The sequence below is a fragment of the Lepisosteus platostomus genome, chromosome 14, assembly GCF_059453375.1.
Source record: "Lepisosteus platostomus isolate fLepPlt1 chromosome 14, fLepPlt1.hap1, whole genome shotgun sequence".
NCBI lineage: Eukaryota > Metazoa > Chordata > Actinopteri > Semionotiformes > Lepisosteidae > Lepisosteus > Lepisosteus platostomus.
The window spans coordinates 26451441-26471925 of NC_142624.1; the positions used below are offsets into that span (position 1 = coordinate 26451441).

The 20485-nt window shown below is 37.0% G+C and overlaps 1 protein-coding gene across 8 annotated transcripts in view; it reads left to right on the forward strand.

The window, feature by feature from the left end:
• tlk1a (tousled-like kinase 1a) overlaps window positions 1-20485 on the forward strand; it is a 49325-nt gene that overhangs the window by 24753 nt on the left and 4087 nt on the right. For 7 of the 8 annotated variants that reach the window (XM_088605326.1, XM_088605322.1, XM_088605323.1 and 4 more), the window contains 14 exons: window positions 2050-2088; window positions 11297-11372; window positions 11480-11520; window positions 12114-12209; window positions 12571-12660; window positions 12756-12848; window positions 13243-13353; window positions 14582-14718; window positions 15420-15608; window positions 16910-16976; window positions 17301-17398; window positions 18324-18405; window positions 19433-19524; window positions 20204-20293. In XM_088605326.1, coding sequence (XP_088461452.1) covers window positions 2050-2088; window positions 11297-11372; window positions 11480-11520; window positions 12114-12209; window positions 12571-12660; window positions 12756-12848; window positions 13243-13353; window positions 14582-14718; window positions 15420-15608; window positions 16910-16976; window positions 17301-17398; window positions 18324-18405; window positions 19433-19524; window positions 20204-20293 — 1301 coding nt within the window. The remainder of the gene's footprint in view (window positions 1-2049; window positions 2089-11296; window positions 11373-11479; window positions 11521-12113; window positions 12210-12570; window positions 12661-12755; window positions 12849-13242; window positions 13354-14581; window positions 14719-15419; window positions 15609-16909; window positions 16977-17300; window positions 17399-18323; window positions 18406-19432; window positions 19525-20203; window positions 20294-20485) is intronic. The other variant, XM_088605328.1, reaches the window with a different exon arrangement.

Sequence of the window (20485 nt, forward strand, 5' to 3'; positions counted from 1 at the left end):
TTCTGATCTGCATCATTTTAAGCTGGGGTCTTTGAATGAGATGTTCTTTAAAGTTGTATATCTAAAAAAAAATCATTTTGCACACTGTAAGCCAAGACTTATCATATGGGCAGCACACTGCTTGTTGTATTTTGAGCATCTGCTAGATGGTGAAGTGTATATTTGTAGACAGTGCCTGATTTTTTCATGCTAAACAACAGCTCCAGTGACTGATCTTGACATGGTTCTGCACCAGTCAGTGCTGGTTCATGCCAAGTTGATTTGTCACACATCCTTGATAACGAATTGCTCTCGATACATCCCAGAAGAGAACATGTTTTTTTCTGATATGTTAAACATCAAATTTGCACAAGCTTGTTTTGTTTAAGAGGCCTAATTTTCTGTTCGGTTCTATGGTTGCCTCTTCTCTTAATCATAAGGTTGGAAGAAAATTAAGTTTGCAGATTAAAATCCTTAAATGTTGTTTAACAGCTCTGCTGTCATAGGAATTTCCATCCTCTGTACAAGCCTTTTCTAAATTGTTGTCTGAATGGCTTTACTGTTTACTGTATACACTGCACCACTGGGTATTGAGAACATTGGAACTGGGTTTTTAATGTAGCAAGGTGCGTGTTGTATAAACACTGCATTTGGTAGTTTTGCTTTCATCATTCACTTGTAATTTAATCTGGATTTAACAAATTATCTGCAACAAACAGCCTTAATCATTTAATTTTTCAGTATTCATACTTTTTAAATCTTTAAAAAAATCACTGATTACTTTTTACCACATAAATAATTCCAAAGATAAGTATTTAAGTTATATGCAAGTGTTTTGATATATCTAGTTTTCAGAATTAAAATTGACACTGCTGCTTTTATTTGTAAATTTGGTGACAGTATGTTTGTTATAAGTGTTAATTTGTGTTTTTAAACATGTGCCCTTAAAAAATACTCCAGAGTGTCTAATACATTCTTGGGTATTGTATGAGAGTTATGTTCTTTTTCAGATTCACTTACACATAGCATTGAATTAGGTGAATGAATTGGGGAAATTGACAATGATGCATAATTTGATCTTCCTGCTTTAAACAGTACATGCCACCAGTGGTTTACTAATCACATGACTGCAACATTGTTTTGACCAATCATCTCCATTCAGTGTAGTGTGTAAAGATATTCTTCATGTTTTGCCTTTATTTAGCATTAGGTAGGTGGGCAATAGAAGCAGTGCTTGATGGCCTCTTGAGAGACTTTGTGCTCAGTAAATCACAGACAGCCAGTTAAGTGTGAAGTGGACTCCAGCAGAGCTTTGTTAGAATTAACATAAGAATTTAGCACGCCAATCTAGAGCGTGCATTAAGAACCTTATTGCTCAGGTCAGTGTCTCTCCTCTCTTCCTTTGCGGTAGCACACCTACTGGTGTAATAAATCACTGACTGAGGCTTCTGTTGGGATAGAATAAACAGGCTCTGTCCTCCCTGTGCCGAGCTGCTGAATGTGCACAGATGTCACAGGCACAGATGCTAGCCATACGTCACAGCATCTCTAATGATGCGCCGTTAATGTTCTCAATCAAAGTAACACCTGTCATTATTGTCATTCTGAAAGTCATTTCAAACTGTTTAAATCCGTTTAGCACTGACTTGTAGTAAACATAAAATTTGGTTAGCTCGACTGTATGTATTTATTTGAAAGAATCCCTGTGGAGTTCCTTGCTGTCTAGGAATGTAATGCGTGGATGGGCTGACTTTTCATTTGAATTAGTGGGAATTACGATGGTTATTGCCACTTGATACCGTGTTCATGTGAGCTGTGGAAAATCTGGAATTTTGGGGGGTTTCCTTTCTTTCGAATGAGCGCAGAGCAAGGGTCAATCTGCTGGTGGTGTCTGTTCTCTGCAAGGTTCTTGACTGTCCTTCTCCAGCCATTGCCCAAGGCCAGGACCATAAAAATAAAGGCAGAGATGGTGTAGGTCATTCACGAGCCTCCTTTCTGCCCTGTGATTAGTTTTTTCTTGCCTTCAGGTTTTATAAAACATTTTTTAAAGCCCTTTCTTTTTCTGTTCAGGGCTCAGATGCGAAGAGGGGGAGCTCTCCAGCATATTCAGTATGTATTACTTTGACTTTCCCTTCTCATTCAGTAGGGTTACGGTCATTTGGTCTCATTTTTATCCTGGCTAGAGAGAGCACAAATGTCAAGAAAGATGAATCTATTCACGTTTTTATGTTTCATAAAAGAACTGTAGGTGGAGGTGGGGTAGAAATAGGTTTTTATTTTCCACCAATTTTTTAATGATTATTTGGATTGCAGTTAAGAATTTAAGAATTCTCATTCTGTAAATGAATGACTATTATCTTCATTTTCTTGGAACTCTATATAAAGTAGTACAAATAACTAGCTGTTTGTTAGTTTTAAAAAGTGTAATTAATCTGTCATTAAAAGTTTTGCCTCTGGAAAAATTGATAATTCAATATACTGTTCATTTTTATACCATTCACTTACATATAAAAAATATGTACCGTTTGGAATGATCCCTCTGAGCCTATAAATAAAAGATTATGGAAACCTTACAAAATGAAAACTGCATGTGAATGTGCAAGGAGAATGCTAAGCATTTCTGAGAACTGTGATTTAGGAGAGGAGAAGAAAACAGAACAGACTGGTTTAAGTCTATAAATATTGAAATTTAGGATGCAGTCATGGAGCAGTGCAGGGGAATAATATTTGTGATCATGTCTATAGTAATTAGTAAAAATGCAGGTGCTCCTGTATATTGGAGTTAACTGAAAGTACTGAATATATCATTAACTAGATGATTGCTGTGCTGTTAGTGGAGATGTGTTGCTTATCAATGTGATGTGAACAGCACCACGATGAGCTGCCACTTATCACGCTGGGTCTCACACATTTCCTTCTGAATGTGTGTGTACACTTGATCTCTCATAGCCATGAAAAAACATCCATCTTGTCTGTCTCCGTATAAGTCTCGTGAATATGTTACGGCCCTTTCCAGTCTATTTACGAGCACTGCTTCACAGCAGTGATGCTACTTTCTGGCCTGGAGTTGTCAGATCTCAGATGCTGAGCAGAACTAGACCAGCTCAGTAGTGGATTGTGATAGATCTAAGGGAAACTAGTTTAAGATACGGTATAATTTTACTGTCCATCCAAACAGATGGGAATTTGTTTTTGGCATTACCATAAAAGACGACAAAAACAAATAATTAACAAATTTAAATGCATGTTAAAAATAAACACGTTTAAACAAACATTTAAAAACATGTCTTAGACATGCAACAATACATATACACACATCACACTGACAATATTACAGTACCATTACACATACTCCAATAGTTCCGTGGAGGAAACTTAGTTGTGTCTAATATACCAGCTCCACAGGGAATAAATGATTTTTTGTATATATTTTTCTTGGACACGGGCATTCTAAAACACCTCCCTGAAGATAGCAGTTGGAAATGGGAATGAAGAGACTGGGAGAGGTCATCAGCAATAAACAGAGCTTTCTTTTCAACTGCAGTATAATGCAGCTCTTTAAGCTGTTTCTATGGTTGACCAATTATTTTACTAGCAAAATTAGGAATCCTGACCAATTTCCCATTACGGTTTATACTCCGGCTACTTTACAATAATGAGATACCAAAAGTAAGGATGCTTTCTACTAGCATCTTATAATCCCTCATGAAATGTTTTCACTCCCCCCCAAACATTTTCAGCTTTTGGATCAAAAATATGCCCAGACGACCCTTCTTAAAAATGCAATTAGTATTATCTGCAAAGTTCATCTGTTACTTTGAAATACTAAACAACCTACACAAGCAGTTTAATAAGGGAGAGAGGTTGAAAGTCTAGTGCATTACTATCCCAAGTAGCCAGGTCTTTGGTTTAATCAACATTAATATGACACGTGGTTGACTGACACCACCATTCCAGTTTATCTATTCAGAGTTATTCTCCACCCCTTTTCTATCATCCCCAGTAAGCAATCCTACCAGTCCTGCTAAAATACGCTAGGGCCATATCATTTGTGTACTTTAATAGAATGACAGAAGTTCCCTGCATTTTCATTTCATTCGAACAGATGGGGAAAAAATTAGAAGTGACAAAACACAGCCCCTGGGAACACCAGTATTTGAAACAGTTTTATTTTAAATTATGTTGTTCATAAATGTATTGTTTGCCACTTTAAGTGGTGTCACTTAACCAGTAGGTGGCACACTTGCAACTAGATCATTATTTTCAAACTACTGCCCCACTATGGTGTCAGAAGACCTAAGCTGAAGTTCTGACTACATGGAAATGTACGGACTTCACTGTTCTTAAAGATTAAAGTTTTTGGCCCTGGTGTCCTGGTCAAAGTCCTCTCTGAGATAACACAGTCTGGTCTACCTAAATTCCACCCTTAATTGATAAAGCAGTTTTTGATTTCTCCAACCGATTTGCTGCTATGTAATGGCTGCCACACATTACCCTGGTGGGTGCTGCATTTTAATGGGTCCCTCCTGTACATAAAGCTTTTTGAGATGAAAAAAAGAATAAAGTGCCATTATTAACAGTTGGCAAGTGATATCCAGAGCTGTTATAAGCCTGTATTGGTAACAAAAATATATTTTACAGTCTCCTTTACAGCAAATTTTAATATAATTTAACAAACAGATCTTGTATCAGTTTGGTACAGAAGTAGGGAGTTTCTGCCCCCCAGATAGTACAGGAACTGTTAAACTTGTTTAGATATTGGGCTGAGAAGGTTTAGATTCAAGGACCAAAAAGGGTGGAATTAACATCTGTTGGATTTGACTAGTACAGAATGGAGGGTTTTGATTTTTTTTCCCCCCTTTTGGACAGTGACCTGACTGTGACAATATAACTATGTAACCTCTGCATGTTAAGCTCATACGAATAATAATAAGTGTCTCGCCATTACCATTTGAATCTCTTCAATGCCTCATTTGAAACCTTCGTAGTCAATTAAAACAATAATTAAAAGTGCAACTACTTTTTAAGCCAGTGTGACTCTCGCTTCAAAAGCTTGGATGACAAACTTTCAAAGTGTAATAGCAAGGACTCTTGTCCACTGTTCAAGCAGCGTAAGAGCCCCATAATAGCAACTATTTTAGATCTGCAACACTGTGAAATAAGACTGGTCTTTAACTAGACTTCTGGGCCAAAGAATTATTCCTACTGAGCTAAAGGAAGATGTCAATCCATTACTTGAACAGTAATCTTAACCTTGTAACACAGTTGTAAAAGCTAGATCAAACCCTTTGCTCTCTTCCTAGAAAAAGTGCTGATATTATAAACGGTGACTGTAGCTTGTTACCCAGTTGCACTTCATGTTTGCCGTTTCATTGGCCTGTCCTCCTAGAATTGAGTAAACGAGGCCTCTTTGTTGTTTCGCGTTGTCATTCTTTCCACTTACAAGACCTTGCCAAAGAACCTGAGGTTGTTTAATTCGATATGTTTGAAAGGTTACGGCCCACATCAGCCTACATTGTTTTTGTGAACTCTGTGTGTAGTAATGTTTACGCAATAAATTGTTCTTCCTCCATTGCAGAGCTGTAGATTAGATTATAGTTTTTGAATAGTTCATGTGCATATGGAGAGTTTTGTGGTGTGTATAATGGCCATAGTTTTTCAAAACTCTTGCAGCTAGAGCTCAATAGAAATTTAAAACTTATGTATTGGTGAAATACTGTAAAATTGTTTCAAAGTGTGGATTTGGGGTCTTGATTTTTAAATTTTAAGAATGTACATTTTTAAACAAAAAGCAGCATTTATATTATTCCTTTCAACTCAGCACACTTGGAAAGGTTGTTATTAACGTACCCTAAGATATGTAAATGGGCCGAATTTGTCCCTGTCACCTTTGCATTGCAGGCATTGTAGTGTACTACTTAATATCTAACCTTCATTTTATCTGTTCATAAAAAAAATCCTCACATGATTCATTTGCTGACATATTGAAGGTGGATATAAAATACCTTCACCAAACCTAACATTTCCAAATAGAGCCTCTTGGTTGAAGGTAAACATTCCAGATAAGGCATGTCTTTGGTTATTTACTGGGTAAATAATCTTTAACTATAAGACAGTGATAGAACCGGCCTGTTGAAGAGAAGTTAGTACAGGAGGTACATTTTCTTTTAACCACTACAGTCTCTGTGATATTAAGACTGATGAGTGACAAGTTACAAAGACCTGTGTCAAATGGTCATTCTTTAGCATCTTTTAAAAACATAATCACATGAACACCATATGAGCAGTCAATATGTAGTGTAGTACAGTAGTATCAATATTATAGAACAGAATCGGTCATTTTGTACTCTATACCAACATACAAAGCTATATAGCACCCTTTTTGTACTCAAAAATACAGATCCGTCTGGAGTAATGTTCATCTGAACATAGTCTACACGAAGATAGCACCACACGCCTGGATTCAATCCTGTGAGGAATCCAGCACTGTGAGGCAGCAATGCTAACCCCTGTTGTCTTAGTATAGTTGAATTTGAGTTGATTAAATTGTTTCTGCAAAAAGAAGAGAAAAAAGAATAAATGAATAAAATCGTACAATGGAAAATATAAAAGGTTTTTGCCAGTAGTGATTATGTATCCATATCTGAATTTTGGCTGATGTAGGTTTTACATACGAAGAAAAATGCACAGATGGAGGGATACGGTAGCACTAAGGCAGTGTTTCACACAGGTCCTTGAGACCCTTGAAAGGCATGGAATTAAGTTGCAAATGCAAGGTCTTAAGGGTGTTGGAAAATTTGATGTTTTTATACAGGTGCTTGATGGTACTTACATTTTTTATGCCTGTTATCATTTGTAACCTTTTAAAATATTTCCAAAACGTCAGCCGCGCAAATGCATTTCCTGCCAGCGCTCCAATGAAGTCCTGGCCCACCAGCGGGTTTTTTTGTGAATACAATGTTGCAGTTTGCAGTGGTTCTTTATCTGATTGAATCCTGTTCCTACTGTAAAAGAAAGAGCAGCACTGAAGTTTTTGTTTGTGGGAGATTATACCCTGATACAAGAAACGCTTGAGATGTTGTCTGAGAGGCGTGAAGTCGGTGTGTCATGAAGCTCAGCAGAGAACCGTCACATTTTTTTTCGACTGACATGACAGTTGTGCAGGTGGATTTTAGAGGCTTGTGTAGGAAAATCATTCTTTTCAGCAGTAAGGTGAAGAAACTTGACTAGCGATTGCTTTAGTTTTCAATAGCGGTGGAGAATGTGAGCAGGATGTTGCCCAAAAGGGTCAAAAGTACGCTGCTGTCTGAAATTCTAATACTTAAATCATCAGTAGAACCTTTTTGGAGTAATTGTATTCAACTACATTATTACCAGGTGTCAATGTGGTAGTGACTGTATATTATATACACCTATCCAGAGATTTGCGAATGCACTTGCTGTATTTGGAGAGCTCAGTGGGTTCTGTACCACTCAGTGAATGAGTGAAATTTGTCAAAAATTGTAATATAAGAAAATGAAACAGTGTGTTTTAACTCTTCTGTTATTATTTGTGAGGGGAATATTTTACTTTCTGCTACTCTAAAATGAGAGATGCATGCATACATATTTTAATATACGAGGTAAATCCCCTGCTAATACGAGCTCCAGACGTGTAGCTCATTCTTCCATTTTTATTTTGCGGTCATATAGGCTGCCATCGTCTTAACTTTCTTGACAGAAATTGTAAGGTATAATACTTATCATGGTGTAGAAAAATATTTTGGAAATATAATATTTATTCAAAAATTTTAATATATACAATGCGGTAGATTATTTGGTTATGCATACTATGGTACCGAGATCACCTAACAGCTTGCCTTACTTTTACAGTGTTATTCTGTCTTTGACTGCACAATTTTCATTAACTATCATGATAAAAATAATTGTTTAGTAAGAAATTTGAATTTGTTCATGTCACATTTTTTTCATGTGTATTTTAGAGATAATTTTATTTCCACATAAATGGTTTATAATCCTTTCAAACATAACAGCTTGCATAAAAAGTAGTTGACAAAATCCACATTTTTCTAACGTATTCTTCATTTACGGTGCCTAATTATTCAAGTGCATCAGAAAAGCATCTAAACCCACCCGTAGGTTATGTCCAGTTACAAGTGCTTGGAACAAATTGAAAAATTCTATATGTATTTTAATGGAAATTCACTGTGACTTTTGTAAGTGTTTGCCTACAGGCAGAAACTTTGGAACCGATTGTGCTTGTTTAGTGAGGGAGGTGTGTAATCATCACGCTTACAGTACTGCTGAGTGGTCTCCCAATCACTTTTATGGCACCTTTACTTTCTTAAACTGTGTTTTGTCTCTCTTATGTTAGTAGCCATTAATGAATTTATAGTTTGGGTTTGATGCCTTTTCTTTCTCTGGTCGATTGTAAAAGGTCTTGAAGGAGACGCTTCAAAACTGTTCTTGCCGCCTCCGCACAAATTATTTCTTTGGATTTTTATATCCTAAGATACAGATTGCTTTTTTGCACATGTGTTGCCTTCTGATCCTGTCCACGATAAGGGCTTTTCCCAGGCTTTATGGAGGGCTTTCGCTGTAAATCACACGGGCTGGTCAAACAGTGGTGGCTGAGAAAGCTCTGTGTTCGTTGACTGGTTAAGACGCGTTTCATTTCATTTTTACGAAAAGAGGCCTCCTGGGCCACACTACTTCTTAGCTACTGAGTTAGCAGGGACAAAGCGCGATTTAAGAAGTTGTAAGCTGACATGAAAGTGAAGGGATGACTGTTCAAGTTTGGGCATTAGCCGATACACAAAGAGTAATGATTAAAAACATGTATTTTCCAGGATGATTTTACTTTGATATCCAACAGTACAACAAGTGGGATGCTTATACTCTCTCCTCTATATCAGCACCCTCCTCTATAAAGGAGCCTCATTACTAGAGGTGTTACCGTACATGACTGGGGCAGCCAATTACTGAATAAGGGGATAAAGACTCCACTGAGGTTGCAGAGAAAAACTTGGCGAAAAACGACCACTTTATGCATCTATGGAGAAAGCAAAAAAAAAAATGACATGAAGCCGAGCAGCAATAGTAAAGAAAACATGAAGTGAAACATCCAGCAACTCTAAATACAACGTCGGAAAGAAAAAGAAAGCTTTTAAAGGAAAATAAAAATGCAAAGAAAGATCCTTGTCAGCAGCGAGGCTGGGCCTGGTTAGAGCTGATGCGTGGTGAGCGTTCTGGCGCACTATGGCTGCCGTCACATCATCCAGGTGGGGCTGCACATTGGTGGTGGTGGAGGGGAGTCCACGTTACCTGTAAAGCGCTTTGAGTGGAGTGTCCAGAAAAGCGCTATATAAGTGTAAGCAATTATTAATTATTATTATAACTACTGGGCTGGGAGACCTCTAAGGAAAATCACGCTTCTGCTGTTGACCAGCTGGTATAGTGGATCTGCAGGCACAGTAATAGCTTCTATGCATCACTCAGGTGGGTGCTGCACCTCAGTGGCGATGAGGTGGATCTCCTGGTATATGTGAAGTGCTTTTGGACTCTTTGGGCCGACCATGGCTGTATAAATGTAAATTGCTGTTATTAGTATCATAAAATTGCTTTAAAAAAAAGTTGTATATAAGGCCCTGGGGGTTCTTTCTGTGTTTGGGTTTTAATTCCAAGAGCAAAGCAAGGTATCTCTAATGAATCCAGCCTGTATTTAAATTGCTTTGTATACTCTGGCTTATGTACTGTATGTGTGAGTATTTAAAAAGGAAAAAGATTCATCATGCTGAAATGCACATAAGGTGCGAATTGTAAACCCACGGACCATTAAGGACACAAAGATTCTCATTAGTATCTTGTTTAAACCTAAAATTAAGAATGATCTTCTAATGGCAGTTTTACTGCGAAAGTCATTTGTCAATGTGTCCAGCGTAGAGAGATGGGGTTTGTAGTGAATAACAAATGTGAACAAACTTATTCGAGTCCTGAAGTGCGTCCTAATATTGCATGGCATGCTAACACAGCACTATACATCACACAAGATGTAATGGTTTGAAACGTAGCATTCATAGTTTTAAAGTTCAAGTGTTCAAGGAAAGTTAAAGGATTTATCAGAAATGAAACTTAATATTAGTATATACATGTCACAGACAGCTGTTGTGATAACTTTTGTTATGGGGTTAATGTGTGAAAACATTGTTTGTGAAAAGACATTTTTGTATAAAACATTGAACAATGCTACCGATAGTATTAAAAGAGAATAAATAAAATGACTTACATTATTATTCTGCTTATGAAAATTGAAATTTCCACATATTTCACTTTGTTATAGTGTGGTATAGATCACAAAGCGCAAGCAGCTATTCTGTGTAGGCTATTAACAATATTACTGCCATCTCATCCATGCTCCTACATAGCAGTTGTGTTTAAAGAAGAACTTGCTTTAGTGTGTTTCCTATATTATTAAACGCTCAGAAAAATGAAACAAATGTAAATCAATACTTTGAACAGGAAATGTAAATGATCTTTTCCAGGATTCATACATATACAGGTACATTGTCTATAACTTTAAATAAAAAATTTTTTGGTTGCAATAAATACTACAACAGCTTTATTTTAGTACTGGTGAGTTCATATCAGCATTAGAAACTCCATCAGACAGAATTATATCCTTGCTAATTGTCAAAATGGTCCCTGGAAGTCTTTGAAAGTACTTGGTTTGCTTCTGGAAAAAGCATACAGATCCTCTAAAATGTTGTATCGTAGTTTTACCATTTAGCATAGTATTGTCTTCAGTGTGAGTAGTGATAATTCTATTAATTTTAGTTTTGCAATGTTAAGTTAGGAATTGTTTTCTTTACACTTTATTAAGGCTCAAGAGGGGTATCCAGTTCATTTGCATGAAGAAGTTACTTTATGAAACTTGTTTTGCTGTAAGAAAAATCAGTTTTAACTCTTAGGTTACTGTAATGTGACCAGATTTGCATCACTTATTGATTTAAATCTCAAACATCAGAATTCAATGTCGCCTAAAGCTGGTAAACTGCTCAACTTCGTGACTAATCTCAGTTACATTAAGTTTTATTTAGATTTGAGCTGATGTTATTTATATTTCCAAGGTTGGTTTTTATAAGCATTCTTACCGAACATTTGACCAAATTGTTTCTTTTTTTTTAAATCACGCAGCGATGTAGGTTTTGTGGAATGTGAATTTCACATTTGCACTTGAGTGTGATGATCAACCTCTTTTATGAGCCAGACCTTTTGTATTTTCTTATTTTCAATTTTTGAACATAATTTTGTATTTTAGACTCCTGAAAAGAAGCTCTCTGAGTCCTCAAGAGGAAGAAAAAGGAAGGCAGAAAATCAGACAGAAAGCAACCAAGGTGACTCTTTCACACTTCAGTTATCTCTCTTTATATAAATGCCAAATTGTGAGCTAAAATAAAGATGGCAATTTTCTTACTTTCTATTTTCTCTTCTTGTGGGACAGGAAAAGGTGTACGTGGGCCCAAAATCAGTGATTATTTTGATGTAAGTTGTCTGTTTTTTATGATTTAGTGCTAAAGTGGGGCTCTCGTGTGTTACACTGGTGAATTTTTTACATTTAAATAATTCTTTGCTTTTTAGGATAAACTGGAAGAATATTAAATATTTATCAATTTATTTTAATACATCTGTTTCAAAAGAAATCTTAAAGTGCTTTATGTTACAAAGTAAACTTTTGAAATCAAAAGTCACATTTGCTTTTCTCGAATCATTGTTACATGAAGGCTTTGTATTTCCTCCATTTGTTCCCATATTTATGTCTTATGAATGTATATTTGTTTGGTTAAACTGTTAAGAGCAGATTCTTTTAAAGATATTTATGAAGTGTTGTAAGAAGGCATGACTTTTAATTTCCTGTTTGCACCAGTATATTCTGTATTCTGTTGATCTGGGTAAGCTGAAAATTGTTTGCATGTTTACACAGAAGCTGAAGGATGAGTGATTCAGGAAACTGAGTTTTGAACAAAACGCAGTGTGCCTTATACACGCAAGCCCCCCAAAAAATGATTTCCAATTTCGCACAAAGTAGAGGAAGTTGTCATTTGTTTTTTTTCCTTACATCGATCATCTCTGGACAGTTGCAGGGAGGGAATGGATCCAGTCCAGTGAGGGGCGTGCCTCCTGCAATCCGCTCGCCTCAGAACTCGCACTCACATTCCACTCCCGGCTCCAATGTGAGTCCCACCACTCATTCTGCGCTCCTGGGCAGAAGTGAAGTGCTCCATGGGCGCACGTTATAGCAGTGCTGATCAATCCGTTTCTGCCATTGAGACTCGAATTGAGAAATCTAGGATGCCTGTGTCTTCTACTTTATAGACTCACTCCCTACTTCTAAGAATGCCTGATCCATTCTTTTTGGGTACAGATAATGTTTTTGACATACTTTCTGCGTATGAAAAATAAATAATGTAGTATAAATATTTCTAAGCTCTAAGTTAGGGAATAAAGATGATTTTGTTTCTTTCTCTGGTAATAGAGATTGTATTTTTTCAAGTCTATTGAAAGTGTGCTAAATCTATTTCTGTTTTCTTTCAGATTAGACAAAATAGCCCGTCCCCTACTAGTCTGACTTTCGTGGACCATATGGTAGTACATCCAAAACAGTTATCCATAAAATGTGTTCAGGTAATTGGGAACAAAATCACCTTTTAAATATTTTTTTTTAACTTCAGTGTGCAAATGACAGAACGGTTGTAAAAATGTTTTTTATTTCTTTGCAGACGGACCTGACAGTGCTGAAGTTAGCTGCCCTTGAAAGTAATAAGAATTTGGACCTAGAAAAAAAAGAAGGGAGGATAGATGATTTGCTTAGGGTAAGGAAACAATGGTATCTGTTATTAAAAAAAATAAAAAAAGCTTGAACTCAATTCAAGAGATGGTATATTCTGCATTCGTAGAAGATGGAAAAAATGCATTCTGTAGATCTAGTTTTTGAATAGAAATCATTCATTTTTAATTATTGGTTCAAAAAAAGGAATTTATTTTGCTGTTACCTTTAAAATTAAGCATTAGAATATTATAAGACTGAAATGGTTGTAAGAAGGATTTTGGCTTGGTTGCTTTGGCTTGAAATGCAAAATTTGTAATGTGTGTTTTAAATTCAGTGCTCAGTGTTTCAGTAACAAAATAGTTTTTGATGCATGACACATTGCATTTCTGGAATGATGCTCTTAAATTTGTTTTAACATTGTTATCTTTCTCCCACAGGCAAATTGTGATCTCAGGAGACAAATAGACGAACAACAGAAATTACTTGAAAAGTATAAGGAACGCTTAAATAAATGCATCACCATGAGCAAAAAATTGCTGATTGAAAAGGCAGGTGTACTGCTCCTCAAAATTCTTGATTGCACAGCAAACATGAAAACACCGATACAGTGACTGCACATAAGCATTAATACAAAATTGAAAATACTTCAGAAAATGAGATGGAAAAGATGTTAATTGCTTTAGAGAAACAGAACCCATGTTTAAAAACGTTTCATTTAGAAAGGAAGATAGCATCCATATTTGTCTTTAACTTGAATGAACATTGAGAAAATTGAAGAAATTGTATACTTTTAATCAACCTAAAAAGCAATGGGTTATGGTATGGTGTAACCTGTGGCATAAGCGGTCTTCATTGGGATTGCACAAAGATTCCAATTAAGTGAAAGTTTTATCAGCCTGTCCTAGATAATGTCATTGAGAGGGACCAGAATACCCACTGAAGCAGTACTTTTCTATGGGCTTAATCAACACCTTGAAGAAAACGCTAATCTTGAAAGTGGAGGTGGTTTTCAACCTTAGAGCAGTAGTGGGAATTTCAAATCAGTATTTCTTAACAATCGCTAAACTAAGCAGTTTATTTTTTAAATGTATTTTGTAGCTACAAAAGTAAAAATCACTCTGGTCTTACAAAAATGGATCTTTAGTTTACCACTAGCATCTCCTAATCTAACAGGTAAGCTGTTCACCTGTGTTATTTAACTGTATTATACTTTTCCATCCTGTATGACAGTTTGGACAGAGGTGCTGATGGTATACCATAGTAGTGAGCCATTCCACCCCCTATTTCCTTTCTAACGAATCCTGCTTGTAACCAAGGAGTGTCCAGACCTTGTCCTGGAGGGCTGGGGTGTCTTTGAGTGTTCAAGACATTTTTACAGCACTAGTAACAGCTGGTAAAGTTTAATTAATCCAAGTAAGTCAATACTGAGCTGCTTTAGGTAAAGAGCTGAGCAGGGAAGAAAATGTGAAGACATACCAAGAGACACCTCTTTTCTGACCACTTTTCCTGTGCTACATTTCTTTCATGGAGTAACAGTAGTGCAACCACAGTTGAGTATCGGTGCCTACGCTATAAGGCTGACAACTGATCTGGTTCATGACCTCTACTTCCACAGACATTTTTGTTTTATCCTGTCCTAAGGAATTATTATTTGTAGTGGAAACTCGGTACAGGACCAAAGTAATGCTTCATGTATTAACTTTGTTTACTGATTAGTTTATTTTTCCTTTTCTTGGAATAGCTGGTAAATTTAAATTACTCCACTCTCTTTTTCAGAGTACGCAGGAAAAGCAGGCATGTAGGGAGAAGAGTATGCAGGACAGGTTGCGACTTGGCCATTTCACCACAGTCCGGCATGGGGCTTCGTTCACAGAGCAGTGGACAGATGGCTTTGCCTTTCAAAATCTTGTAAAGTGAGTGCTGCCATTTTCCAAACGTGACTAATATGTTTTGTTATAAGTGCCATAGAAATGCTAAATATTATTGATATATTTCATTGAAAGATGTATTTTCTGTAAAGTTCTGTACACATTTTGTAAAGAAAAGTCAGTTCTGAAGGTGTTAGTTTTCAGGAATTTTATTCCACATACTACCTTCATAGACAATGATAATGAAAATGCGCTAGTTTAAAGGATCCTTTTAATTGCTGCATGTCTCTGCAAAAATAAAGCTTAAGCAGCAGTCACTTTAGACATTGTGAAAATTTGCAAATGTCACTTGCCTTGGCACTTAAACATTAAAGTGAGGATAATGCTGAGTCTAGTGGTTTTTCTGAGAATGAATCTTGTCTATCCTGACTTTTTCTCTTTGCTTTCCTATGTCAGAAATAAGTAAAAATGTTACTAAGCATTTTACTTTAGCACACTTTTAGGTGATATCTAGCACTTGATTGTTTGTGTCTTCCTGATTTAATATCGTAAGTGTAGCATGTGTATGTACTAACAGATGAAATAACAGTACTTAAAATAGATAAGAATAACAATTCATATATGTACCTGACTTCTGGAAGTCCCAGGATAAACCTTATTATTATCATGTTCATAGACTATTAAAATCTGCACCGTGTAGAGTTGTGGTTGGTCAAAGTAACATTAGGATTGAAATTGTTTCCCAGGCAACAGGAATGGATAAATCAACAGAGAGAGGAAATTGAAAGGCAGAGAAAGCTATTAGCCAAGAGGAAACCTCCAACGACAAACAACTCTCAGACCCCAACCACAAATTCTGAGCCAAAGCAGAGGAAGACCAAGGCAGTGAATGGTGCAGAGAACGATCCTTTCCTCAAACCCAGCCTACCTCAGCTGTAAGCAGTGTTTCTGGTGTTATTGATGTTCTAATGAACCTTAAGCTTTCTTTGTTACACCTATCACAATGTCCTTGAGGGTAATTAGAAGGTAAAGTTCTTGGCACTAAAATTCTTTCACAGGTTTTGGACAAAAATATTGGAAACGCCAGCATGTGTAACATAACGGGGCATTGTGCCAGTATGGTCTGTACGCAGCCTGGAATGGTCTACCGGCGTCCAAAATTCTGCAGGAGGGGTGTGGCGCCACTCTTTCACAAGAAAGTCAATTAACTTGCTTGATGGAGGTGGAAGACACTTGTCTCAGGCATCTTTCCAGAATATTGTATTAACATTTTATTTGGTACATATCTGATGGCTGAGAAGGCCCTGACGTATGGATAACATCAGTGTCACACTCATCAAACTACTGGGCCACCGTACATGCACTGCCTATGGGGGCAATGTCACCCCTCCTGGCAGGAAAGAAATGCTACAACATGGAGTAAAGATGATCACTCAGTATGTTTAAATAGGGATTAGCATTGACCTTGCCTTCTTAGAGAGTGAATGCACCCAAACCAAGCCAGGAAATGTGTCCCACAACATTATGGGACTACCAGAATCCCTCACAGTTGCAGTCAAGCACTCTCACAGTGCTGTAGAGATAATGAGATGCATTTGTCTGTCTGTGACGTAAATGCAGGAGGATGAGTAGTTTAATTTCATCCCATTTCGTCATGACCTGCTCGTGAGTCCAGTGCCTGTGCTCTTTGTGCCACTGGACTTGCAAGCACACGCTGTCGTGTTGGTGGGTGGATCCTGCACTACAACCCGACTGCGGTATCCCGTTCTATCAAGTTCTTGGCGGATTGTCTCTGATGCAACATGCCACTCCCATATCCCATAGTGGCTCTGTGGCTAAGCATCTGAGCCTGTGGCTGGAAAGTTGACGGTTCAAATCCCGCGGCTGGCAGAGGAATCCTACTCTGTTGGTCCCCTGAGCAAGGCCCTTAACCCCAGCTGCTCCAGGGGTGCCATATAAATGGCTGACCCTGCGCTCTGACCCCAAGCTTCTCTCTCCCTGTCTGTGTGCCCGTGTGTCTGCTGGAGAGCAAGCTGGGATATGCGAAAAGACAAATTCCTAAAGCAAGAAATTGTATATGGCTAATTAAGTGATCTTATCTTATCATTAATGGTTAAGATAAAACAATGTAATTCCACTCTTTCTTGAAAAGCGCCTATAATAGTAAAGTACAGTTTTATTATTGTGTATTTTATTAATGTTTTTCCCATTCTATGTTTTTATTTTCTCTTTAAAGGTTGACAGTAGCTGAGTACCACGAACAGGAAGAAATCTTCAAACTCAGACTAGGTCATCTCAAAAAGGTCAGAATCCAGCAAATGTTAATATGGTATTGATTGGTGACGTTTCATATAAATAGACTGCAACACAGTCCTAGAATCCAGAAAACAAAAGCTTCCATTTCCTTGAAACTGTGAAACTTCTTTGTAAAAGGTTTCTTTCATCCTGTGCTAAGAATTCATTTTGTCCTCTTTAAATAACTATTTTATAGAAATTCTATTTATCACTTAAAGGACAGCCCCAGTCAATAGCTGTCGGGTGAACCATTAAGATGTGTGAATATTAGTTTTTGATGAATGCCCTCATATTGTGGTTGTTAGTAAGCGCTTTCTGTTTCCAAATTTTAGGAAGAAGCTGAAATCCAAGCTGAACTTGAACGTCTTGAGAGAGTCCGCAATCTTCATATACGGGAATTGAAAAGAATAAATAATGAAGATAATTCCCAGTAAGTCACAAAGTGTTTCGCTTACAGTTTGAGTGTCTGAGTTATGCATACATTTCACTGCTGAAGAAATATTCTCTTTTGATATTACAGATTTTTTTTGAAAATGCATATTACATCAAATTACTTTTCAGCTCTGTCATTTTTTTAAATAAAAGCAGCGTTCTTGAAATTTGTGAGATCATGGTAAGTAGGTAACAATGTTCAAAATTATTGACTAGGTTCTTAAAATGAAATTCTATCATCTTTCACTTCTATCATTGTAGGTTGTTTAAATCCATATTAAAACCTGCTCAATGTCCGTGCCTCTTTCTAATTTTAAAGCGGTGCACAAAAAGGTTTTTTTTGGTCCCAGTTAATAATTAGGTGAACCCTTTATAATGATATACAATAGGGTGTTGTGAAAGCATGCTTGATTTCTTCCGCGAGTCTAATTTAGGAGGGTGAAAGTGATATGGAAGCTCTTGAGGAGTTCAAGCTGCAGAGGCACTCAACCGGAGTGGAACATGAGCTTTGTGGCACATCCATTGTCAGTCTGAGTCATTAGTCGACTGTGACCAGAATTTCCCAATTGGTGGCCAGTCAGTCACAAGAGAGCAGCATGACTCGGAACTCTTTCTACTCTAGGCCCTGGGGGAATCGCTATGAAACATGGGCGTTTCCAGCATGGGGTCATGGCAGTAACGCCAAGGTGTTTCACAATTTGGAAGAGATGTAAAGAAAAATTAGAAGAGATTTCAGTTTGTTTTAATGCAGCTTGCTAATGGTACTTAACTACTTTCATGACTGAAAAGGCTAATGGGCAGTAGTTTCATAATGACTGATTGGTTGAAGTAGAATCCTTTTTAGAGCTAATTTGTCAAAAAGATGGGTAGGGCAAGAATTAAAACAAATGCACAAGTAAATCCATGCCATTCTTGTTTTTAAGGTTTAAGGATCATCCCACTTTGAATGAGAGGTATCTATTATTGCATCTTCTGGGAAGAGGAGGCTTTAGTGAAGTATATAAGGTATGCTGACTTAGAACCGTCATGTTGAATTAAATCTTTTTTCTAAATTTCAAAGGTCCGTTAAGAGGTCGTGTGACAGTATTAATGGAAATTTTGTTTATACTTCTATTAAAAGTACCACATCTATTGAATCATTTTTTTTTTAGAAAAAACAAGTTTCACAAGCCTAGGTTAATGGGGAAGTATCTGTTTTTAAAATGAAATGTATTTTTAAAAATCGGTTTGAGTAAATTTCCATTTGTTCATTGGTGCTGCTTTAAAGGGGAACTTCAGTCCCCGTTTCTCAGGCTGGTTATTAAATCTTGGTAACAAAATGAATAAATTGACGGCCTCGCAAAATTTGACAAATTCCGAATTATGCACAAAATTGTTCCCACGGAAATGTTCTAACCTCATGTGCATGCCGAGTTAACAAGCAAGTAGTATTTGTTGGCAAAACCGTCTCAAAATCGAGGGCAATATATCTATTGGGTTAAGAGAGATGTGTGCTGCTTTACAATACGGTTGCATAATGGTCACCACATGTTTTGTTGCCTCGTTCTGAATCCCAGAATATGCCGCTGTGCATACCTGGAAATTTCAGCGGTTTTGTGATGTAAACTGGAGGTTTTACATGTTATTGTGTACATTTGTCTTTCATTGTAGTTTGAAATGCACCTGTCAAAGCCAATTCTTTCTAACCGCGAAATAAAAAAAATAGTGTTGCAGTCCCCTTTCACGTGCACAAACAAATTTAGTTTGTAGCCTTTAGATCCAATCCTAGACCACAAAGTACTGTAACGTGACACATCAGGGTGGGCAGAAACTTTAGGGTGTTTGGATGAGAAGCAGCAGAGGCAATGTAAGAAAGCAGTCATTCCCTCTGTCCATTTCTGCTCTGATGCCTAATAAGACTGCCCATCTTCAGACACCTTGTATGTAGTAGCGTCTGTCAGGCGCATCGTGTGAGACTCCTTTGAAGCGCATCGTAATATCCATTTTCTGATTAAGCTATGAAATCTTTTTCTTGACACCTCCTTTTCACTAGGCCTTTGACCTGTTTGAACAACGGTACGCCGCAGTGAAGATCCACCAACTCAATAAAAACTGGAGAGAAGAGAAAAAGGAAAACTATCACAAGTATGTCGCTCTGCGGCGATGTTTCAACAGATCCTTGCAATAGATTTAGCGGTGACATGGGCCTACACAACACCTTTATGAAATCTTCATGAGATAACATGCATAAAAACCGCATAGTTAGTAAAGTTCCACACACGCATGCTGGGACCACAGCTACTAAACTGCCTGTGTCTTAGATGTCAGTTCTCCAGTACATGGAGTTCTGTTCTGTGCCTCATTGTGAACCCTAACACATAATTGTGCCCCCACAATAATATTTTCACAAATCATTGAAAAGGTTTATGTGGGTTGTTATATTATGTAACAGTGTTTATGAAAGTGTTATAATGGTGTTACACAATTCTATTCAAAGAAAATATTGCAGATGATATCTTTCTGAGTATAACTTATGAATGTAAAAAATACTTGGGTGTTGTAAAAACCATAGCATTTACTATATATTTTGCTACACATTTACTTTATAAAGGCACATGTCCTAGGCTACATTGTACACCTTTTTGGTCCTTTACATTTTATTCTCATTATTGTAGCTTTTGTTGTTTTTTCTGTCCTGTTTTGTTGTTTTTAATGGTTCCTGTTTTGAATAGCCCTGTCTTGAAACCTGCGCTGTTTATATTATGATCTCACCGTATAGCTTGCTGTTGGGGCCCTGAGTAACATGGTTGTGTTCACATTTCAGACATGCCTGTCGAGAATATAGAATTCACAAGGAGTTAGATCATCCTAGAATAGTGAAGTTGTATGACTATTTCTCTCTGGACACTGACACGTAAGTAATGTGTAGTAGTCTAAGCAATTATTATTTTTAGAATTATTGCCTTTTCATTTGTTTTTGCTGGTGTTGATGTAGTAGCCAGTCTTTTTTAGAATCAATGTTTTTGGGGATTTTGAAAAAAGCAATATTACAATTATTGTTAAAGCATATAAATTGTCTGTACTCATTATTTATTAAAAAAAAGTC